The following is a 20,445-nucleotide window of genomic DNA, read 5'->3' as shown; positions in this document are numbered from 1 at the left end:
AATATAATCTAAATTTGAGTTTAGTATTAATTTACACCCTAAATGAATAAATGAACAGATAAAAAATAGAAGGGGCCAGAATCTACCTTTATTTTCTGTTGCTAATTCTACTGAAAAAGTGAGAAAAGAACCAAAAAGAAAAACTAAACCTGTCCTACCCCACCATTTTTTTTTCTTCCCTGTTAGCTTGTTGAATCACTCTTGAAATGTCCTGCCACCAGCCTGCATTATTGCTATGATGATGATGATTGATATGCTGTGTACCTTTTTGCTCAGTCTTTGTTAGTCACATTATTTGATCATTTGGATTTTAGTTTTTTGTTATTGTTTTTCCTTTTTCTTTTTTCCTTTGCCCTTTTTTGAAATCATACAGCACGCACAATATATCTGAAACCCTTTCTCTCCCTCCCTCTCTCTCTCTCTCTCTCTCTCCTTCCCCACTTTGAATTTGGACTTGCATGGTTTTTTAAAAAAATCTTGGTGCAGAATTATTGGACAATTTTATTTTTTAAAACATGTTTTCATTATTATTATTATTATTATTATTGTTGTTGTTGCTTAGTAATAGATAAAATCACATATAACAATATGGTAGAGGGAATAAAATTTTTATTTTGAATAATTTCATACACACACACACACACACTCACAGTTAAGATATTTTGCCCATGCATGCCATTGGTACAGGTGCCAGTTTTGCGGAACTGGCACGTAAAAGGCACCGTTCAAATAGCGGGCAATATGCCGTGCTTGAGAAGACCCTTCAAACCAAGTGAAAATGTAGTCATGGCCGTTATCAATGTCGTGTAACTGGCACCTGTACTGGTGGCACATAAATAGCACCCCTTAAACGTTGGGCCTCATGGAGGCAGTGACAGGTGACCAAAACCTTTGGCAATATACCATGCTTGAGAAGACCTGTGAAGCCAAGTGAGAACATAGTTGTGGCCAATACCAGTGTCACATAACTGGCCCTCGTGCCAGTGACACATAGAAAGCACCCACTACACTCTTTGAGTGGTTGGTGTTAAGAAAGACATCCAGCTGTAGAAACCTTGCCAAATCCGATTGGAACCCGGTGCAGCTCCCCAGCTTACCAATTTTCAGTCAAACCGTCCAACCCATGTCAGTATGGAAAACGGATGTTAAATGACGATGATGATGATGATGATGATGATACATAGATAGATATTGTTGGAAATTAAGATAAGCCTCAGTATAAATACTTAGTCCATATGTTTCGTCATTGCCGTTATTTGGAACATGGCATTGGATGTTTCAAGTGCATCTTGGTTGCCTAACTGCAATGGAGCGTCAGTTGCTTGTATTGGCTCTTATCAGATTGGTTTCAAATCAAGGGTCATAAATTTGTATATCAGTGATAATGGCATTTCCGTGAATTGCTCTGAAACAAATTAGAGAAACAATTAGAGATTCGCGTGGAAAATGCATATTTTACCAAATGATTTGCTTGTTAACGCCATTCAGTAAATAAATGAATAAGGAAAATTTATAGACATATGCATGTTCAGGCACATACACACACACACAAATGATAGTTATTATTATTATAGGATCTTTATTTTGGCACAAGCCCATGAAATTTGATGGTTGGGAAGTCAATTACATCAGCTGGTATTTTATTGATCCTCAAACGGTGAAAGGCAAAGTTGATGTCAGTTGCATTTCAATTCGGTACTTAAGATCAGATAATAACAATTTATTATTGTCACTATTGTTATTAATCTGAGTATGATATTATAAAACTCGTTATAAATTCTTTATGGAATTATAAAAATCCTTGGACTAAATGCAACCACTGACTCATATTGGGGCCTGAGAAATGTTGAAACAAATCTCAGAAATAATTACACTGAAGAAAACATATATTTATACGTATTATCCTTATATGGCCTGAAGATAGGATTAATTAGGGTTTTAAATAGAGGTTAATCTCGTCTTCCCTCTTCTCTATCTTCATTCTCCTCTTCCATTCACTGTCACTAAGTTTTTTCTGTGTGTGTGTGTGTGTGTGTGTTCATGTCCTTAAAACAAACTTGGGATAACAAGTAATTTTTTGGTTCTTGTCTCTGTGATTTTACGAGTACACTCCATCGCACCACTGAAACATGTTCTGTCTCCCATTCTGTACCCGGGGTAGACCTAGGCATCAAATGTATGTACTGCTGCATTCAGAAGAGGTAAAAGAAGCAAGTTTTTGTTGCAATATTTCTTGATAAGTCTCGACAGGTCATGCAAATACTACCAAAATCAGACTCCTCCTATCTTGGGAGCTAGAAGTTTTTGTAGTTTTTATTTCATATTAGTAATTAAAATGATTAAAGTAAAAAACAGCTTAACTCCTCTTTGGGGTTATCAGTCTTAGTAATTTTTGTTTCATATTTTACAAGCAATTTGAATAATTAGAATTAACCAATTTGAATTCATTAAATTATTAAAATAGGAAATAAAAAAAAAGGACCTGTTATGATGAAATTATTAATAATGATAATAATAATAATGATTTGCAAATATCTTAATATTTATAGATTTCACTCTTTGTTTTTTGGGGTTTTTTTTTTTTTTTTTTTACTTCAAATTATACTTGTGGTCATTTAGAGTTTGATATTGCTTTTTGGTTGGTCAGTAAAAATTATTTGTTTCTAAGTATACTGATTTTAAGTCATTGTAATCCATCTTATTCCCCCCCTCACACCTTAATGCTGTTAAGTTTCTTGAGTCAGTTTGAATAATAAATCAGTTTTGCTTTTAACATCTCTGAGGTTCACATCCACTTTCTGCTTGTCAAATCCTTGGCTGTTTTCAATGGTCAACGTGACCTGTATAAAATTTGACCTACTTTTACTCTGCTGGTCTCTGAACATATTCTCTAAAAATCAGTTATTCTGTGTGTGTGTGTGTGTGTGTGTGTGTGTGTGTGTGTGTGTGTATGCTTTATTAATAAAGCTGCAAAGACATCACAAAAACTGTTACTCAGGGTTTCATGTTCCCGTTTGTCAGAGAGTTTTGTTTGAGAATGGGAATGTGAAACTCTGAGTAACAGTTTTTGTGATGATTTTGCAGCTTTATTGGTAAAGCATATTACTCTACCTCTGGTATTCGAGTACTATTTTTTTTTTTCCACCTTGTTTCACATTGATGTGCTTACTCTGGTGGGTAGGTAGGTAGGTAGATAGATAGATAGATAGATAGACAGACAGACAGATGTAGATTTATGGGCTCTCACACCTATCCTACAAGGTCATTGTTAAAAGTATACAACCACATCTTCAAAATGAATGCTGAAGGGTTAATACAGATACTTTCTTCACTCCCCATTTTATTTAATTGACATTGTATTTCAAAACTAAACAATTTATAATATATATATATATCTATTTTTATAATATATATATATGTTAAAGCAACTGGTATATGATTTTATCATTATTGATTCATTGTATTTTTACCCCCCCCCCCCTCCATATTTCAAATTATATTCCTTGTTTTTCTGTATTAAAATGTATTCCTATTTATACTTTGTCCTTTCTTAGCCACCAAGGGCTCTTCAGACTCATCTCCAGGTAACTTTCTCATGATCTCTCTCTCTCTCCTCTTCGCTCTCCCCCTCCTGTAATGTAGCATGTACAGTTTGCTATAGCTGTTGTTGTTGTTGTTATTATTATTATTATTATTATTATTATTTACAGGTATTTCAGCCTTGCTGTCTTTGTTTTTTTTTTTTTGTCTATCTGCCTATTTTTCTGTCTGTCTGTCACTCCTCCTCTTTCCCTCCAGTCTCCTGTGGATGTTAACCACTTGTTGTACAATCTTTTGCATTTATTTCTGTAAATATGCATGTTGTTGTCACTAACCTCTCTCTGTTATTCACTTCCATCCCTCCCACCCACCCACCCTGCCTTCCTTCATTGTTTCTGCCGATAATTTCTACCAGTTTTGAAGAATTTTAGTGTTGGTGGAATGGCTTCATAGTGTTTATTGATTGGCATAACAATGTGTGTATGTGTGTGTGGTTGTACAGATGTGTGTACAAGTATGTGTGCTTGTGAAAATGTGGCATGCACACATGCAAGTACTTGTTTGTGTGTGATTGATTGTACATGTGCTTGTGTGCATACATCTGTGTGTGTGTGCGCATGCATATATGTGTAGCTATGTGTGTGCATGCATGTATGTCTTTTGTTAGTCCTTTTGCTTACATCAGTAGACTCCTATTTAAAGAACCAATAAAAACATAATTCTCTCTAGCTATTCATCCATGCATGACTTTACGAAATGGTTATAAGTTCATTTCATTTTAATTAAATTTCATAAATTACTTCTGTGCTGTAGTTGTTTTTGTTTCAACATATGATCTCAGATCATATCACTTGATAAATACAACTACAATATATATATATATATATATATATATATATATATATATATATATATATATATATATATTTGTGTGTGTGTGTGTGTGTGTGTATACGCATGCATGCATGCATGCAGTAATATATTTTGTGTTTTGTTGATGTTTATTGAAATTTTCTTCTTTTTTTTGTAGGATTTTTGCATACATATTTCCATTATTTCGTTCATCTGTTTTGTTTTTCAACTTTAAACTGAAGGATAGATAAATGAACATTTATCAGCCTGTTCTTATATTTGAAATATTTGTAAACCACTTAATTTCATTCATTTTACATTTGTGGTTTGTTTGTTGTTTCTTTCCCCCTCTGCTTTCTTAGGTCGGATGAGCACTTAGTCCACTCTTCCACTCATGAAATATTCACTGGCCTGAGGTCATAGCAGAAGAGACATATTCAAGGCGCTGCACAATCAGATTGAACTTGAATCCATGTGATTGCAGCATACATCCATGAACTCCACCTGGGTGGTACAACATATTTTATGCTAACTGAGGTGTCATGGGAGCAGTCTCAGTTGTGTGGTTAAGAATGTTGCTTTGTAACCGCGTGGTTTTTGTTTTGGTTCAGTCCCACTATATGGCACCTAGGGCAAGAGTCTTCTGCTACAGCACTGAGCTAGCCATTATAGTAGCAGGAGACAGAGAGAAGACCCAACACATTTGCGGACCAGCAGGTGACTCTTTTCTGGATGTAGTCTAAGATTGAAGCAGCAACATCTTCACAGACGTGAGAGCAACACTCCATTGTGGGCCTCATCTAAATCTGAGAAAAAGGGCCGCTTGTTGGTAAAATACCACCTCGAATTCTCTCCTTCTCTCACATAGGCTCAGTAATACATGTGGAGAAATTGATTCCATTTTAGTGGATGGTCAGTATCCTTGTTTATTTGGGCTGCATTTACAGGGAGATGGGTTTTGTGGTTAACATTTTAGTCTTTTACTTAGCTCTTTATTTGTAAGGACTCCCTGTTTACCTGTAATGTTCATTCAAGTTTGATTCTGTTGCATTTTGTTCTGCTTCCATCATTTATTAATTTTGTGAGATAAGACCAAGAAAGCAAACAAACAAACAAGCAAAAAAAAGACCATTATTGATTTTAATTTTCATGCAAGCTGTTGGCAAACAAAGTAGATCAGACTGTTCTGCATTGATGGAAAATTTTTCAGTCGAAATATTACCTTAATCCATATCTATATTTTATGAAAATACAAAAGTCGTCTTGAAATATGGAAATTTTACAGTTATTTTTTGGCCATATTTTGTGTTGATGGAATATGTTCCTACATCAGTTCTGCTACTGGTTTGTCTGTGTTTCTTGGAAATCTTCCAGTTCTGATGTTCCTTTTAGCTTTTCTCTTTTACTGGTTTCAATCATTAGACTGCAGCCATGCTGAGGCACTGCCTTGAAGAATCTTTCAGTCAAATGAATCTACCCCAGTACCTTTTTATTTTTTTTTTAAGTCTGATATTTATTCTATTTTTTAAAAAAATTTTGCCAAACTGCTAAGTGACAAGGGATGTAAACAAACCAACACTGGAAAAACAGAAGCATCTCTATATTCCAGTGCTGACCCTAAATGTATTTCTGTGTGGGGTGGGAGGGGATCAACTTACAAACTAATTATGCCTTTTTTTTTACTCTTAACCATATAAGTATACTGGAGTAACCAGTATATTTAAACCAAACGGTTCATGGTCATACTGGAGCAACCAGTTTGTTTTAAACTATACTTTACCCTTTAGCATTTAAACTGGCCATATCTGGCCAAGTTTTCTGTTTTATGTTCAAACTGGCCAGATCTGGCCTATCCCACTGACCCTACAATATCATTCTAAAAATGAACAGTTGTCAAAATCTCAAAGCTACGAGATAATTCCTGATTAATTCAAAACAAAATGAATAAATAAGCATTACTTTTGAGAGAATAATGTAAATGCTAAAGGGTTAAACCAAACAGTCTAAGGTCATACTGGAGCAATTAGGTCATTTTAAACTGTAGTTAAAAACCATGCTGGAGCACTGCTTGCTTTTCAGTTTGGTTTATAATTTGGTTTAGTTTTAGAGGTTAGATTAAATTACATAAATGTAGCAGTTTGCCTGTCGGCTTATTGAGAGCTGAGCCATCCTGATTCTAGCCAATTGTAGATATTTGATCAAAGAACATAGAAGCATCCTGGCTAATAACATTATACAACCAAAGAATTAATATTTGACCTTAGTAAATGAAGTTAAGGCAAAAATTGTTATTTTTGTTTTGCTCGTCTTTGTTCTGAACATCAGGGCTGTACAGATCTAGTTTTATTTCTCCATTTGAAAGGAAATTATTCAGGCATTTTACTGGCTAAAAAGATTCTGTTATTCGAGACTGTTTAATTTAATAACTATTAGTTGAAGTGGGTGTATTGAAGTGGAAGAGGATTGCAGTAAATTTCGATGTTTGCTGGTTGGAAAAACGAACAACTAATTTCAACGATTCTGTTTCCTATTGGCTGTTTATTTTTAGTGACCAATCCCTCGGCTCGTCGTTTCGAAATGCTGTCTTTATTTTTCTTTTCCCGGCAAGGTAGCTTTGACCATTTTCAATTTCTTTTACTGTTCCAGCCCTCTCGAAGCCTGGAACCAGGAGCGGGCAACTTTGCTACCATCCGTACAACTTCCATTGTCACCAAACAGATGAAAGAGCACGAACACACCAATGAGTTGCGAGAGCAGTTTGCAGGCTATAAACGCATGCGGAAACAACATCAGAAACAACTAAAGACCGTGAGTTTTCTTTACCATTTCTCATTAATTTAATTTAATTTAATTTAATTTTTTTTTTTGTTTTTCTTGATCTTTGCACCGTTTTACCCCTTTCATTACCAAGCTTTTATTGAAATACATGGTCTTAATTTCAATTAATTTTGAAAATAATGAAGAATTTAGCAAAATAATTGTCATCATTATTAACCTGGCGTTTGGAATATAAATTCAACATAAAATTTTGATGGAAGGTTTTAATTTGGATCACTTTTGGTGTTAGGTGGGTTGGTATCAAAAGGGTTAAACGCCCTGAGTCTTCTTATTAAAGAATTTTGTGTAGATTGATACAAATAGAATTGACAAAAAATGTTTGTTGTGCTATAAAACTAATTTGGTAATTAGCTGGTTTGTGCTTGATGACTTCAGTAAAATTTTTCTTTATTAATCAGGCTGTAATTTTAAATTTTTATAAATGAAAATATGAAATGACAGAGTTTTTCACTGTTTTCTTAATAATGATAATAATAATGTTCATTAACCACTAAGGGTTAAAAAAAAAAACTCTCTGATTGTTATCAATATTAATTAGTTTACAAAATATTATTTATCTCAATCTTTTTTGTTTTCTTGGTACTTTTCTGGTTTAGTATATTTCAGCTCATCTTTCTAACTGAATATTATTAAATTCATTACTGACTATGTCATTAAATACCACCAATTAATTTCTTTTAAAATCTTTATTAAAATGAATCTTAATCTTTCAAATTCCGTTGAGACAAAATACTTTTTCGTCATTTTAGTTTTAGAGGAAACTCCTCTCTCATTCTCTCTCTCCCTCTCTGTCTTCAGACTTTGCACTCTTTCATTCACTCAATATCCAATTGTTGGCACCAGACCTTCTCAGTTTCTAGCATTCTCAATTGTTCTCGGCAGTTATTGATTTTGCCTTTTTCTTTTGTATTCAAATAATTTGATTAGCCTTTGGTTTCCACCCCACCCACCCCCGCTCTCTCTCTCTCTCTCTCTCTCTCTCTGTCTAAATGTTTCTTGCCAAACATTACGATGGCCAGTAATGAAATTACTTCTCAACCGATTTAATATCATCGTTTTGTAATCAAGAAGAAAGAAAACAAAAGAAAACAACACAAAACCAAAAAAAAAAAGGAAAAAAACCCCAAAACCTAGAAACGATTCTGTTTTGTTATTGCTTTTCAATATATAATTTTTATTTTTATTTTATTTTTTTTAAAAAGTGCCAAAAAAGAAAAATGTTGTGAAAGACAGACAGACAGACAGTTGGTGTGGATGAGGGTCTTGGTTGGGGAGGCACAAAGAAAATCCTAAAAATTTGTTGGAAGCCAAATATTGTATTTTTGTTACTGAAACAATCAATACACCAACAACAACAATGAAAAAGAAAAAAAAAACAGAACATTAAGAAATAACTTTTATTATTTTATTTTATTTATTAAGTTTTGATTGTATGCTCTATTTGAAGGTGTCAGTAAAACAGAAAATAAATATTTGATTTATTGTCGGTGACGACAAGTTCTGCTTTGCCAAAATACATTATTGGTAAATCTTATTGACCTGTAGAGTGAAACAGTAGCATCAGAATGAAGGCAGCTTTTGTTTTACATACTGTCAGAAATAGCAGCCAAATCTCGTGCAAATTAAAGACACATTTGTTTGCAGATTTTGTTTCACATAGTTGTTTGACCTGTTAGAAATAGCAGCCAAATCTTGTGAAAATTGAAGGCATATTTGACTGACTGTCTTTAATTTGCAGATTTTGTTTCACATAGTTGTTTGACCTGTTAGAAATAGCAGCCAAATCTTGTGAAAATTGAAGGCATATTTGACTGACTGTCTTTAATTTGCAGATTTTCTTTCACATATATATCCAGCTCTTTCGAAATCTGTGATTTATGTGTATCTATGTAGACGTATATGTGTATGTATATATGAACATCTATATGTGTGTGTGTGTGTGTGTGTATTGCTGATAAAACAAGTATTAAGTATAATTTAAGGTTGATTTATTGATTAGCCTCCCCCAATAAATTTATGGCTTTGTGCCCAAGTGAAAAAGATCTATATTATTATTACTATTATAAGTAGTAGTAGTAGTGGGTGGGGAGGGGGGGAATTGACAGAATTGCCAGAGTATTGGACACTGGTGTTCCAGCAGCATTTCTTCTGGCTTGTTACATTCTGCATTCAAATCCCACCAAGGTCAGCTTTGCCTTTTCACTCTCCCCCCACTTCAGGGGTCGATAAAATGAAGTACCAGCCTAGTATTGGGGGGGGGGGGGGGGCAGTTGATGGACTCACTCCGTCCCCTCAAAATTTGCTGGCTCTACACCTGAGTTCGAAATCCTCACTATCACCATCATCATCATCATTATTATTAATGCAACAAGCTGGCAGAATCGTTAGCATGCCAGGGAAAATGCTTAGCGGTATTTTGTCTGTGACTATGTTCTGAGTTCAAATTCTGCCGAGGTTGACTTTGCTTTTCTTCCTTTCAGGGTCGAAATAAATGCCAGTTACGCACTGGAGTCGATATAATTGACTAACCCCATTCCCCCCCCCCCCCCCAAATTTTCAAGGCCTTGTGCCTACAGTAGAAATAATAATGATAATTATTATTATTATTGTTAAGGTGACAGACAAGCTGTTAGAATTGTTAGCATATTGGACGAAATGCTTTGCGGCATTTCATCTGTTTTTATATTCCGAGTTCAAGTTCTGCTGAGCTTCACTTTGTTCCTCATTCTTCTGGGGTTGATAAAATAAATACCAGTTGAAGACTGGGGACGATGTGATCGACTTACCCCTTCCCCCAAAATTGCTGGTTTTGTGCCAAAATTTGAACCCATTATTATTGTTACTATTATTGTTACTATTATTATTATTATTATAGATAATATTAGGACTGCTATGACTCCTCAAATTTTGAACCCGTTGAAAATACTGAAATATCGTTCAGCAAATTTAATTATGGCACTCTTCTTTATTATCATTATTATTATTATTATTATTATTATGATTGTTATGGCAGTGAACTAGCAGGATTGTTGCTGTGCCGGTCAGAAGGTCAGAATGTTTAGTGGCATTTCATTCTGTCTTTACGTTCTGCTTTCAAATTTCGCTGAGGTCAGTTTTGCCTTTCATCCTTTCAGGGTCAACGAAATAAAGTCACGGTCAGATGAATAACATTTTACACTTACCAAATTGAATTTTATCTTCATCGTTTATTTGTTTCAGTCTTTGGACTGCGGCCATGCTGCAGCACTGCAATAATTTGTCAAATTATATAATTTAACTTGATTTTTTTTCTTCCCCCCCCCCTCCAGATGGAAAGTAAATTTACGGCCGAAATGGAAGAGCACAAGTTGAAGCTGGATAAAGAATACGACCTTCTTAAAGTTAATTTTAGTAAAGAATTAGAGAGGCTTGGTATAAAACATGCTCAGGAGTTAGAGAAACGGGTAAGTTAACAGTATTTTCTATTTAATTCTAATTTCGAAGTAGAAACAGTACTGTACTGTATATTTTCAAAAAATTATTTTAATAATTTGTATATATTTATTTTATTACCAACACAAAAACCATGGAGGAATCGACTAGGCTTAAATAATAAACCATGATAGGTGAACCATGACATGGCGAGGGATTTCTGTAATGCGGTGAAATTGGGAAGAAAAAATATTATTTTGGCTTCAATAAGCCCTGTACATGACATGAGAAATAAACTGTACAGAACAGCAAAGGCTTTCTTCCATCGGCTGCAAGCTGTGGGACAAAGATATGTAACTGCCTGCAATCACAGATAAGCAATCACAAGACTGTTGAGTGGCCGGAGTTAATTAAATCATTTAAATATTACAGTTTGTACATCGTTAGCATGTTGTGTGCATTCTCTGTCTCTGCGTATCCCAGGGTGGCTGATGAGAAAAATATATATATTGGGGGAAAACAAATGCCCTAGTTTAAAATTATGGCTTTTTAAAGTTGAATTAATGAATAAGTTTCCTCTGACGTTAGTATTATTATTATTATTATTATTATTATTTTTTTAAAATTATTATTATTATTCTTATTTTTTAATGTGTTTATTGTGAAATTGTGTGGGTGGATAGGTGAGAATGAGGTGAGTGAGTGAGCATGTTTGAGGGAGAGACAGAAATCACACACACACACACACACACACACACACACATCAAGGTCATGATCATCATAGTCATCATTTCATGCTTGCCCTATATGCTGGTATGTTGGATGGTTTGACAAGATCCGAGTTGGAGGATTTCATCTTGTTCTAGTCCCTTATTACCAATACTGGACCCTCTTCCTGAGCCCAATCATTTTATCCAGTCCATGAAAAGCGTGATGGATTGGCAGAATCATTAGAGAGTTGGACAAAATGCCAAGCTGTATTTTCTCCTGCTGTTTACTTCCTGAGTTCAAATCCTGCCGAGGTCAACTTCACTCCTTCTGGGATTGATAAAGTTCCAGTCATGTACTCGAGCCAATTTAATTGACCTAACCCCTCCCCTCAAATTTGTGTCCTTTGCACCTAAGGTGCAAATCGATTACTGCAGTTACTAGCAAGGTTTCTAATTGGAAGTTTATCTTAATTGCAAGAGGGTTCTGCATTGTTTGGTAAATTTTCTTTTTTCTTTTTGTTTTTTTTCTTCTTTTTTTTCCTCATCCTCTGTTGCTAATTTCTGAGTTTCAACTGTTATTTTGTAGCAACGAAACAATACGAACCAAGAGAAGAAATTATTTAAGCAGATCCAGCAGTTACAAGAGGAGGAGATGAAGAATTTCACCGCCCAGCAGAGAAGAGAATATAAGCAGAACAAAGAACAAATGAAAAAGGTCATCATCATCATCATCATCATCATCATCATCATCATCATCATCATCATCATCATCATCATCATCATCATCATCATCACCATCATCATCACCATCACCATCATCATCATCATCATCATCATCATCATCATCATCATCATCATCATCATCATCATCATCATCATCATCATCATCATCATCATCATCATCATCATCATCATCATCATCTTCTTCTTCTTCTTCTTCTTCTTCTTCTTCTTCTTCTTTTTCTTTTTCTTTTTCTTTTTCTTCTTTTTCTTTTTCTTTTTCTTTTTCTTTTTCTTTTTCTTTTTCTTCTTCTTCTTCTTCTTCTTAGGTGTCAAGCTGGCAGAATCCTTAGCAAACTGGGCAAATGCTTCAAATTCTACCGAGGTTGACTTTGCCTTTCACCCTTTCAGGGTTGAGCTCTACTGGGGTTGATGTAATCAACTGCCCCACTCCTCCAAACTTGCTGGCCATGTGCTAAAATTTGAAAGCATTATTCTTATCCCCTCACCTCTGCCACACACACATACACACACACACACAAATGTGCAAGCACACATAGATGCATGCACAAACACACGTGCACACACTCAAACATATGTATGCACTGAAACACACACACACACACACTGGCTCTCATTCACTGACTTGCACATACACACACACACACATTGGCAAACACTCATTCACATGCACACACATTCACTTACTTGCACCGACACGTTCATATGCACACGCTCACATTCACTCACTTGCACACATGCACATGCGTACACTCATTCACATGCACACACTCTCATTCACTTGCAGGTGCACATGCACGCACACACACAGCCTGTTGATAGTTTGTTATTTAAATTCTCTTCCATTTTTATTGTTGTTCCATTCTCTCCATTCTTCATAACTCTTAAAGGAATTTATTACATTTGTTTTTCTAGAATTTTTCTAGAATTTGTTTCTAGAATTTATTAGAAAAATACATAAAATGAAAGAAAATCCTCCAAAACTGGATGTTTATCTTAAAGTAGATTCCTTATCACATTTCAGGATATTGATAACAGTACTCCGAAGAAAGTTCGTGAAGAAAGTATTCGTTCCCAAAAAGAGTCTTTGCAGCAGAAACAGAAGGAAGAAGAAGATAAGTTGGACAGGAAGCACAAGAATTCCAGAGATGGTGAAGTGCGAATGTTTCGAAGACGGAAATTGTTGCTTACTCATCAGCTACAAACCGACCTCCTGAAAGAGGTTTGTGTTCTTGTGTTCTTGGAATATTCATTTCTTTATCCCTTTAGCATTCAGGTTACTCTGTCGAATGTAAGGCTTATTTATTCACAGAGACAAGGTGGCTGAGTTCCTTTCGAGTGTTGGGTCCCACGGTGGCAATGACAGACCTTTGGCATTATGTCATGCTTGAGAAGAAGACCCATCAAGCTGAGCAAAATCGCAGCCATGTCCAATACCAGTGTCACGTAAATTGGCACATAAATACACCTTGGTGTCACAGAAATGGCATGTAAAAGCACCCATTACACTCTCGGAGTGGTTGGCATTAGGAAGGGCATCCAGCTGTAGAAAACCATGCCAAATCAGACTGGAGTCTGGTGCAACATGCTAGCTCGGTCAAACAGTCCAACCCATGCCAGCATGGACAAAAGGCGTTAAATGATGATGATTGTTTTAAATTAATTATGCATTGTCTTGTAGCTTTGAGATTTCGACAATGTACCTGGCACTCTGTCGGTTACGACGACCAGTGTTCCAGTTGATCCAATCAACGGAACAGCCTGCTCATGAAAGTAACGTGCAAGTGGCTGAGTACTCCACAAACATGTCTACCCTTAACATTGTTCTCTGGGAGATTCAGTGTGACACAGAATGTGACATGGCTGGTCCCTTTTGAATTACAGGAACAAACTCATTTTTGTCAGTTGAGTGGACTGGATCAACAAGAGGTAAAGTATCCTGCCACCAGGAATCAAACTCACAACCTTACAGTTGCAAGCCAAATATTCTCCCCATTAAGAGTGGACATTGTAGGGTAGGTGAGAGAGGCCAGATCTGGCCAGTTTGAGTGCTAAAGGGTTATATGTCTTGTGAGGTAGTTCTTTTATCATCAAGTGGTTGGAGTAAATTTTGTATTGAACAGAACCAAGCGATACGCTAAAAAAAGTATTAACAGAAAAATTTGTCATTGGAATCCGGATTTCCATGAATTAATGGAAGGCTGGAAGATTTTTCTTTAACTGTCTCTTACATAAACCAAATTACTAGTTGCTAATTAATCCCTTTAACCAAATTCTTGCATTGTTATCCTTACCTGCCACCCTCCCTTATACCTTAAGCTTATATATAATTAGCTTGTTGTTATGTTGGCACCTTGCTGAATGTCTCCAAATCTTGGCACCATCCAGACATTATTAACAATATTACCCTGTAACAGTAATGATTCCTACTAAATTCCACCAGTCCTTATAACTTAAGATTTATTATTATTATTTCTTGTATTCATTTACTGGCTGCAGGCAAACTTTGCTTTCTACAATTTTTATGAAATTACAATGATAATATTCATAAATTTTATTTAAAAATTTTTTCATTAACGTCTGTGTTGATAGTTTTGGAACTTTTGATACAAGTTAATAAAATTTTCATGAATCCTATTTTTACCATATTTCTGTTGAAATATACTGCATTACTTTCAGATGATCTTGAAAATAATGGCAAATTTAGTAAAACAACTTGTTATTATGCTGGTCCGTCACAGGGTCATGTCCTTGTTGTGGTGTAGTAGCATCATGGATTGTGTGCCTCAGTGACCCTAAGTGTTGTGCTAGCAGAGCATGAGCTCCATGTAGGGCCTCCCATCCTGGGCAAGTCAAAGGATAGAGGCCAGATTTATATGAACCACTTCTTCCCAGAGATGAAAAGTGGGTTTGCGTAGAGCCAAGACCCTTAACTAGAGGCATCGATGACCATTCAAAACCAACAAGACCTGGAAGAGGAAAAGATAGTCCAGAATCAAGAACACTGACTGTTCATTGGGAGGATCCTGTCTGTCTTTCAGAGGTTGTGGTCTACAGAGCTACCCTAACATTGTTCAATGGGATCATGAGACACTAGACAGGCATGACAGCCAATGCCTTTAAGGTAAACTACACAACATATGTACTCCTTCAGATGTAGAGACCAGCAAAACTCTACCTCCCTGTAGTAAAACAAAATGTCCCTTCTACTGCCACCAAATCCCAGTTCAGCTTCCACTTTCATGGTTCCCTTACACCATGATTAGCCCTTAAGGGACAACTATCCAGTTACCATCTTGGTGTAATGAATCAGATGCTACCTTGAAGGAAGAAATCCGTTTAGTATTATTTTTCAACTCAATAGAGCAAATACATTTTGTAATCAAAAATTAGAAAAAGGTGTCTCATCATTTTACATTCTTTATTCAAGAAACAGTTTTTAAACTCTAGAACATGCATTATTTGTGGCAAACTGTCAAGCACAGCAGTAATCTATGTTTGTAAATCTATCGGCAGGAATTAAGCAAGCAAAAAGCACATTTAGATCTTGAACACAATATGCTATTGCGTCACCACGAGTCCACACAGGAGATTGAGTACCGTCATTTAAGCAGCTTGCAGAAGCTTCGTGAAGACCAGATGAAGAAACAGCATCAGACCGAGTTAACGAATCAAACAGAATACAGCACCAACGCAGAGCAAGATCTTCGGAAAAAACATGCTTCGGAAGTGAAGCAACAACCTCGAAGCTTACGGGTAAGTCGATCCTTCAGATTGCCGTGTGTGGGTTTCATTTGAAATAAAATTGCTTGGCATAATTAATTGCTATGATATATTGTCTGATCCACTCATTATCTTCATCTTCTGTCACCTCCTTTTAGAGTTGGTGGTGATATATTCTTGCCCCTGACAACAGCCAAACTTTCAACTGTATTGAAAATGAACATATTTTTGGGTAGAAGTTTTTGCCTGATTCTGTCTCCCTGATCTTTGCTTACCTTGCATTATATTTAATAGCATGGCTATGTATGCATTTTATATTTACCCATAAAGCTGTTTATGTACCTCTATGGATCCAGCTCTCACCTGAAATGAGCTGTGCCTCCACAGCATTATAATGCTCAGCCAGGATCTTGGTTATAACTGGCAGTTGAATTTTTCTTTTCCTTATTTCCTTTTTTTCTTTTTTTGTGTGTGATATGAAGTGCTTGGTTGTATCCTCCTTGCCATTTTTGTATGTAGCTGGTCATGATGTATCTTATCAAAGGATACTGCTTTGCTTCTCGTAAAGCTTTTAATCCATATCCGCTTCATTAATTACCCAACCATAGCAACATTTTAAGACCTCGTTAAGTCATTTTTCAGTAGCATTTATATTTGTGATTGTTAGAGAAAAACCAATTGCGAAGATTTCAAAATAGTTTCATGCAATTTCTTCTCCACCTTGTAATAATAATAATAATAATAATAATAATAAAAATGCTTTTTACTATAGGCACAGGGCCTGAAATTTTCAGGGAAAGTGGCTAGTCAATTACATTGACCCCAGTGTTTAACTGGTACTTCATTGACCCTTAAAGGATGAAAGAAAAAGTTAACTTAGGTGGAATTTGAACTCAGAATGTAAAGAGAGATGAAATATTGCTAGGCATTTTGTCCTTCGTGCTAAGAACTACGCCAGCTTACCTCTGTACTGCTGCTGCTGTTATTACTACTACTGCTAATAATGATAATAATAGCCATCCTATCTACTATAGGTACAAATCCTGAAATTTTGGGAGATGGGGTTAGTTGATTACATTGACCCCTGTACCTGACTGGCACTTATTTTATTGACCCCGAAAGCATGAAAGGCAAAGTCGACCTCAACAGAATTTGAACTCGGAATGTAGAGAAGGACAAAATGCCTCTAAGCATTTTGTCTGGGGTGCTAACAGCTCTGCCAGCTCACCACCTTAATATAATGAAGGTCAATTTATGTTAGGTAGAGGTAGACCTGTGATTGATTAAAAATTTGTATCTTCCTGTTTTTTCTGTTACGGAAGACAAGAAGAGAGAAATGTTAAAGTTGACCTCAGACAGTATTTGAACTCAAGACTCCTCATCATCATCGTTGTTATTATTTAGCATTGGTTTTGTTTTTTTCATGCTGATATTGTTGTTTGACAAGTTTCAACAAACTGCAGAGCTGTGTCAGTTTCCAGTTGTCTGTTTTGGCATGGTTTCTAACACTGGATGCTCTTCTTAATGCAGTGAATGCTGGGTGCTTCATATGTGGCACCAGCACTAGTGAGGTGACCGAGTAACATACCAGACAAAATAAAGAAAAAGAAAAAGCCCCTAGACTGAACAGGGTTGCATTTGTGAGAAGCAAGTGACCTTATGCTAGGTGTTGAGAGGGATAAACAAAGATATCTTGCTCCAGAGGAGATACATGACTACCCTAGGTGGAAGTAGGTGGAAGATGGTGGTGTCAGGGCATAGACTGTGGATCAGGAGGGAAGGAAAATGACTAAATTAAATTTCCAAGCAGTTTAAATGCACGTCTCCAATATCCAAGTGGTTAAAAAAAGGTGTCAGCAGAAGGGTACCCAGGAGTCATGATTTGGATGTGGCTCAGCCCTCTTTAAGTGCAAGAAACTTTTGCCTGAGTGGGGTTTCTTTGAAGATCTTCTGCTGTTCAGCTCCTTTGAGAGTTTCTTACCACCAATCATCTGAATTGAATGTAGTTTGCGATGTGGCCCGACCCCAATAAAATTTAAGAAGTTAAGGCCCAAATCTTTTGCCTGAGTGAGGTTTTGTTTGAAGATCTTCTGCTGTTCAGCTCCTTTGAAAGTTTCTTACCAGCATTCATCTGAATTGAATGTTTGTTTATATTAATGTCTGTCTGTTTGTTTGCATTGTTGTTTGTTAAAACTAAATTTGTCGCTAGTGTTTTATTTATGACTGAACAATTTGGTAATTCCAGCAAAAAGAACTCCAAATCAGGAAACAGTTCCGCGAAGCTGTGAAGACGCAGGAAAGACAGTATAAAGCTTTGAAAGAACATATTCTTCAGAATGTCCCCAAGAATGAACAGAAGGGTGTGGTGAAGAAACTGAAAGAAGAGCAGCGTCGTAAATTGGCCATTCTCGGTGAACAGTATGAACAAAGTATAGCAGAGATGCTCCAGCAACAGAATGTAAGGAGATATTAGCATTGTTCTTGGGAAGCGAGGGTGGCGTGGGTACATTGATGGTTGTGGGAAATTATTGTAAGAATGAGAAGTTGTGATCTAACCCCACCTTCTTCCTCATTCTCCTTCTCTAATGCAGAAAATGTATATATTGATGATGGTATGTTTGTGTGTATATCAATAATTATGGTATATGTGTGTGTGTGTATATATATATATGTAATATATATAATATAAATTATATAAATGTTGTATATATCTGTATATGTGTGATGTTTATCATAATGCATTGTCATTTATCAATTTCTTGTCCTGCCTATAGATCCGACTTGATGAAACGCAATTATCAGAAGCGTCTGAGCTGAAGCAACGTCTGTCTCAAGAGCTGGAACTGCTGATAGCATATCAAAGTAAAATCAAGATGCAAATAGAAGCTCAACATTCACAAGAACGGAAACAGCTGGAGGAACGTGTCTCGCTTCGAAGAGCTCTTTTGGGACAAAAGGTCAGAATCAGTACCAATGGAATGGCCAGATTTGTGTGTGTGTGTGTGTGTGTGGTTCTGTCATAAAGTGATGTGCTCTACTTCTTCCCCTCCTCTTACGACTCAAACTTTGATCATTAATTGTCCAGTTCAACCTTTGCCTGTCCTCTGTTTAATGTGATGCATGGAATAAAATTCCTCGATGTCCATACATTATGTATGATACACATTCCCGGTTTTCTTTCAACCCCCAGAGTTACAGGAAAGGCAAAGCTTTATGTTTACCCAGAACATGTGAAAGCAAACCTGGATGTTTAGGACAAACATATGAAAATGCTTTGGACAGGCAAACGGTTAACCTATACTATAGAATTTGAGTCACTCACCTTGTTACACACCTTGACACACACTATGGAGTTTGAGTCACTCAATATCTGTTCATCTCCTTGACCCTTTGCTTGTCCTTTCTTACCACATGTGATACACAGGACATTTCACAGGACATTTCTCATCATGTAGCATACACATTCCCATTTTCTTTTTGCAATGAATAGAGTAACCGATTAATATGTAAATTGGTTTGCTCAGTTGTGCTACTCTGCTAAGCTTAGTGGCTATTTATTTAAGCAATGTATTTGTGGAGAGTTAACGAGTTGGAGGTGGTGTTGAAAAAGGATACGTAACTCTCAAAGCATACATAGACACCCGTTTCCATTGGGCCAGGGCTATAGTAGGACCAAGGTGCCATGCAGTGGAACTGAACCTGAAACCATGTGATTGGAAAGCAAACTTCTTAACCATGCAGCCACACCTGCACTAAATTAATAACGATAAATATCAATAGCTAATTATTGGTTTCAAATTTTGCCCAGCATGCTAACGATCATGCCAGCTGACTGCCCTAATATCGTTTGCTAATTATTGATTGATTGTTTATTTAAAAAATTTTTTTTTTTTTTTCCTTCTTTTTTAGATGGATGCTGTGTTGAATAAGTTCTCTACCGAGCAAACCGAACGTCTTCAACACCTGCAGGAGATGCAGAAGAAAGAAATTGAAGATTTTGACTTAGAAACCGTTAATTTGGGTTTGGATGGCTTGGACATCAAACAAGCATCGCAGGACACTATGCATGCTGACGACGTGAGCATTCGTGGCAGTGTGATCAGCCTGACGGCAAGTAGTAGCACGAGTTCATTCACTTCACACACTCAGCTATAACTGGTTGGCACTAACCTTTGGTCACGGACCAACAGAGCACATGACCACCACTAACAAAACGGCATGGGTGATTGATTAAGAAGGACAGTAGTAGGAAAAAGAAGCAAAAGTGTCAACTCCTGGTATGTCGGCTGAAGACGGCTTTCTGTTTTTTTTTGTTTATTTTTTTTTTCAATTTTTTTTTTTTTCAATTTTTTTTTTTAAATCCCTTCACTTGAACAGATGCTACATGTGTGTGTGTGTGTGTGTGTGTGTGCATGCGCGCATGTCATCTGTTCAAGTTGTAATGAGCTGGAAACAATAAGAAGCTCCTAGCTGCAGTAGATGCTACGAAAATGAACTTCCATCATATCTCTTTGCTAATTTTTCTTTTCCCCCCTTTCTTCTGTCTTGTAGTCTTTAAAACTTGGAATACAGCATTTTATTTGAAAATTTTATATATATATATATATATATATATATATATATATATATA

General features: G+C 36.2%; 1 protein-coding gene across 7 annotated transcripts in view; it reads left to right on the top strand.

Annotated features, from left to right (window-relative positions):
• The window catches only part of LOC106875840 (serine/threonine-protein kinase TAO1), an 83,909-nt gene extending 63,839 nt beyond the window's left edge, over positions 1-20,070 (top strand). For 4 of the 7 annotated variants that reach the window (XM_089342688.1, XM_089342690.1, XM_089342691.1 and 1 more), the window contains 9 exons: positions 3,555-3,584; positions 7,039-7,200; positions 10,539-10,673; positions 11,938-12,066; positions 13,117-13,314; positions 15,609-15,848; positions 18,061-18,273; positions 18,590-18,772; positions 19,725-20,070. In XM_089342688.1, the coding sequence (XP_089198814.1) occupies positions 3,555-3,584; positions 7,039-7,200; positions 10,539-10,673; positions 11,938-12,066; positions 13,117-13,314; positions 15,609-15,848; positions 18,061-18,273; positions 18,590-18,772; positions 19,725-19,970 (1,536 nt within the window). In that variant the 3' untranslated portion in view covers positions 19,971-20,070. The remainder of the gene's footprint in view (positions 1-3,554; positions 3,585-7,038; positions 7,201-10,538; positions 10,674-11,937; positions 12,067-13,116; positions 13,315-15,608; positions 15,849-18,060; positions 18,274-18,589; positions 18,773-19,724) is intronic. The other 3 variants (XM_089342692.1, XM_089342695.1, XM_089342693.1) reach the window with 1 other exon arrangement.
• Positions 20,071-20,445: the final 375 nt, after the last annotated feature.

This window comes from Octopus bimaculoides, chromosome 26, assembly GCF_046866305.1.
Source record: "Octopus bimaculoides isolate indiv1 chromosome 26, ASM4686630v1, whole genome shotgun sequence".
NCBI classification, from domain to species: Eukaryota; Metazoa; Mollusca; class Cephalopoda; order Octopoda; family Octopodidae; genus Octopus; species Octopus bimaculoides.
The sequence above is the reverse complement of the archived record's forward strand: the minus strand, read 5'-3'. Positions and strand labels throughout refer to the sequence as shown.